General features: G+C 40.7%; 1 protein-coding gene across 1 annotated transcript in view; it reads right to left on the minus strand.

Annotated features, from left to right (window-relative positions):
* DYNC2H1 (dynein cytoplasmic 2 heavy chain 1) overlaps positions 1-1912 on the minus strand; it is a 505271-nt gene extending 503359 nt beyond the window's left edge. Inside the window, exon 1 of the mRNA XM_007946035.1 lies at positions 1718-1912. Within this exon, the coding sequence (XP_007944226.1) occupies positions 1718-1912 (195 nt within the window). The remainder of the gene's footprint in view (positions 1-1717) is intronic.
* Between the last annotated feature and the right edge of the window lie 2330 nt (positions 1913-4242).

The following is a 4242-nucleotide window of genomic DNA, read 5'->3' on the forward strand; positions in this document are numbered from 1 at the left end:
ATCTGGGTTTAAAAATAGATCCCCACTTACATGTGATTGCACCCTAAAGTACTTGATAAGTGATTTATCAACAGAACACCCACTGCCATTGGATTGATTTGTACTCATAGTGAACCTATAGGACAGAATAAAACTACCCCAGAGTTTTTGAGGCTGCAAATCTTTACAGAATCAGAATGCTTCATCTTTCTCTGACCGAGCAGTTCTTGGGTTGGAACCACTGACCTTTTGGTTAGCAGGCAAAATGCCTAAGCCACTGCAATACCAGGGCTCCTTTACCAATAGAAAGTACTATATAAATATTGTTGCTATGAAGTATTGACCAACTATATTCAGTAATACTGCAGATCAAATCTGTATGGCCCATGTCCACAGTGATGAGTACTATACCCCAGAAAGTCTCTAATGAAGATGTTAGCTACTCTCTCACCTAGAACCAGTAATAAAAAGGGTACTTTGAAAATTATATGTAAACTCAAAAATACCAAAACTAACTTACCTATCTCCTGAAATCACCTTTACCTGAACAACAACAAAAAAATTCCATAAAGTGTCTGAGCATCAAGCTTTTTTATTAAGTTGGCATATAGCTAGACTACTTTAAATTCAAACTGGATGAACTAAATTGGGATTCACTAAAGCTAACTTGTTTAAAGTAGGTCAATTCATAGTCAATAGTTCATAAGCTAAAAAGTATACTGCCCAAAGAAAGTTTTTGCATTATATACACATTTCTTTTTCCACGAAGAGAACTTTATGTATTAAGAAGTTTTCAAAGAAGGTCACTGCTGTGTATCAAGTAGATGAGTGAGCTTTTATGCTACTTTTCTTTTATTCTAATCATTACAGGTTTTAGCCACTGGGAAGGAGTTAACACTCGCGTGGCTCTGGTAGCCTAGTGCCTAAGGCATTTGACTGTAAATGAGAAGGCTGGCAGGGAAACTGAGCAATCTACTTCCGTAGTGATACCGCCTAGGAAACCCAAGGAGGGGTCGGTATGCGTGGGACCCAACTCCACGGCAGTGAGTTTGGTTTGGTTTTGGGGGCTGCATTTATTAACTCTCCTTACCCATCACAATGCAAGTGTTAGTCGTGGAAACTCTATAGTTCTACACTGTTCTATAGGGTAGCTATCAATCGGAATGACCTTATGGCAATGGGATACACACACACACATATACGTATAAAATCAACAGACCATTTCTTAAGCAGTTTTGCTAGTGGAGTTAGCAGTACAATAACTAAATACAGGACATACTGCACACCAAAAACGAATTAAATTCTATTACAGAATGTAAAATATCATTCATTCATGAGTTCCTAACCAATCTTTCGCTTGAGGAACATTAAAATTAGCATGCAACCAAATAAACACTAGAATGTGCCACAAACAACTTAAAACGGACAATAAATAAAAATCACTAAAAGAGATACATATTTATTTTCTTTATAACTCATATGCTGTGATTTAAAAAAAAAAATGAAATATAATCACTTTTCCTGTTCAGGTCTGTGGACAGGGAACGTCCTTAGGTGAGGTGGAATGCAAGCTTGTAAACTTAACTACACGCTCCAGACCAACGTGCCCTCAGTGCAGCTAAGGCGGGAAGGCCTTGCTCCTGACGTCCGTTTACCCGGTAAAGCTAAAGAGGGACTGGACATCCCTTAAGTGGGCCTAGGACCTGAAAGAGTCAGGACAAGATGCAGGAAACCGTACCGTGTTGGAAAAGGAGATTCCGGCGTCAGACAACTGTACCCTAAGCAGCATCTGATTTCCATCATCCAAAAAGTTGTTAATTTCAGGACAGTTGTACAGCAAGGGCTGATCTCTGGGTTCCGAAATCAATCCGAAGTAGTTTTGGGTAGTAGTTAAGATAAAAACCTTCCGAACGTCCCCGGTCCCGCCTGCCATTATTTAGGGGGGGGGGGTTGTGGAGGAGAGAGGAAAGATGGGAAACAGGGAAAGAGGAAAAAACAATCCCCAACGGAAATCGGGGATAAGCTCAAGCCTGCAGTTGGCCTGCTGGACCGCAGAGCTTCGCGGTTGCCAGGGAGAGTCGCTATGGCGACACAGTGCCAAAGCTGCGTCGCTGGCGACACGCAGCGAACGTTTCCGTCTCGAGCACGCGCACGCAAAGGTCAGGAAGAGATCGACCACCTCGGAGCTCATTAGCTGCTCCCTGCGGTCATCGATTGTTTGGGCTTCCGGTGAGTTCCTGTCAGCTAGTAAAAACAAAACTTGGCGGTTTGAAACCATCAGCCCTTGAAGAGAGAAAGATGAGACAGTGGGTATCGGTAAAGATTTATAGACTTGGAAACCCTATTGGGAGTTCTACTCTGTCCTAAAGGGTTGCTGTGAGTCGGAATTGACTTGATGGCAGTGAGTTTGGTTTGGGTTTTTATTCTCCTATAATAATAGCTTATTAGATACATACAGCTTTCCAGTGCCACAGCATGACTAGATTTAGGAGAGCTGGATTCTAGTGCTCCCTTTGCCACCTGCACTCATTTGCAAACCACTGTGTCAACGTTCATCCCGACTACACATCTGAAAAGTGAGAAACTATGTCACACTCAAGATTATAATAAAGATATAAAAAGATGACTATTTTAAAACAGCTTTTCAAAGAGAAGTCAAGAGACTAGAAGTTCAAAACCAGTCAATTTATTTCCTCAGTCTTTCTCCACTCGTTTCTATATTGGTTAACTTCCCACCATTGATTTGACTTTATTATTATATTATTAATTTCAGATCAATTTAACCACCAATTTTTCATCACAATTATTATTCAGTCCACCACAACCACCACCACCAATTATTGTTCAGCTGACTCTGTGTGTCGGAATAAAAGTATACTGCAAAGAGATTTTAATGGCTGATTTTTTCAGAAGTACTCCAGGCCTTTCTTCCAAGAGGCTTCTGGGACTGGAATTTCCAACTCACCAAAATAGGTATTTGTTAACTTCTTTTACAACAAGCAACCAAATCTGAAGAAATGCAGAAATAGCAACATTGAACAAGTTAATATGAGATTTGAGAGTGCTGAAGTGATACTAATACAATAGTGGAGCTCTAACTGCCTTTCTCTCTCTGTGTGTCTCTCTCACTTTTTTTTCCATTGCCATCAAGTCATTCTGACTGAGGGAAACAAAGTAGAACTGACCCATAGAGTTTCTAAGGCTGTAAATCATTAAAGGCACACAATGCTGCATCTTTCTCCTGTGGAGTGGCTGATGGGTTTGAATTGCCAACCAAGCACTTAATCATGGCACCAGCAAGACCCCTTTCTAACACCTAAGGAAGATAATGTTATCTATCCAAAGAAACTTGTCTATGTAAATTTCAAATGTTATTGAGTGTTTTCACTTCTTGCAAACCTTCACAAAGATGCTTCAAATAAGTGTAACAGAGTCCCTGTGTGCTGAAAATGGTTAAAGCACACTGGGCTGCTAACTAAACCAGATGGAGATTCTAGTACACCCAGAAGACCCTTGGAAGAAAGGCCTGGTGGTTAACTTCAAAATAATCAGCCATTAAAAACCCTATGGAGCACAGTTCTACACATGAGATCACCATGAGTCAGAGTCTACTCAAAGACAACTGGTGTAATAAGTGTAATACCTCACATACAAAAAGGATTTGTTTTTTGAAACTTGTTTAATACAATTTATCAAATTTGTGATTTATACACCCAACCTTAGGAGCTCTGGTAGCGTAGTGCCTAAGGCACTTGACTGCTAACCAGAAGGCTGCCCATTCAAATCCACCAGCCACTCCTCAGAAGGAAGATGGGGCAATCTACTTCCGTAGTGATACTGCCTTGGAAACCCAAGGAGGGGTCGCTATGAGTCATGTCCGACTCGACAGCACATAACAACAACAACAATTGATGATGTAACAAATGATCACAGATTTAGTGGTTTAAAACAATAACTTTTAGTATCTTACAGTTCTAGAGATTAAAAAATCCAGAATGGGTTTCTCTGGACTGAGACCCAGATGTTTACAAGGCCAGGCTCTTCCTGGAGGCTCTAGAAGAAAATCTGTTTCCTTGGCTTTTTCCAGCTTCTATATTCTGCATTCCTTGCCTTCTTTGGCTCATGGTCCCTTCCTCCATCTTCAAAGCCAGAAGTTTTGCATTTCTCACTACTTTGGTTGTGAAATCCTCTACTGTCTCTCTAATCTCATGTCTCCCTCCTATAAGGGCACCTGTGATTACATCTAGTCCACCCAGATAGAGT

The sequence above is a fragment of the Orycteropus afer genome, unplaced genomic scaffold, assembly GCF_000298275.1.
Source record: "Orycteropus afer afer isolate SDZICR_OR568_19922 unplaced genomic scaffold, OryAfe1.0 scaffold00147, whole genome shotgun sequence".
Lineage (NCBI taxonomy): Eukaryota > Metazoa > Chordata > Mammalia > Tubulidentata > Orycteropodidae > Orycteropus > Orycteropus afer.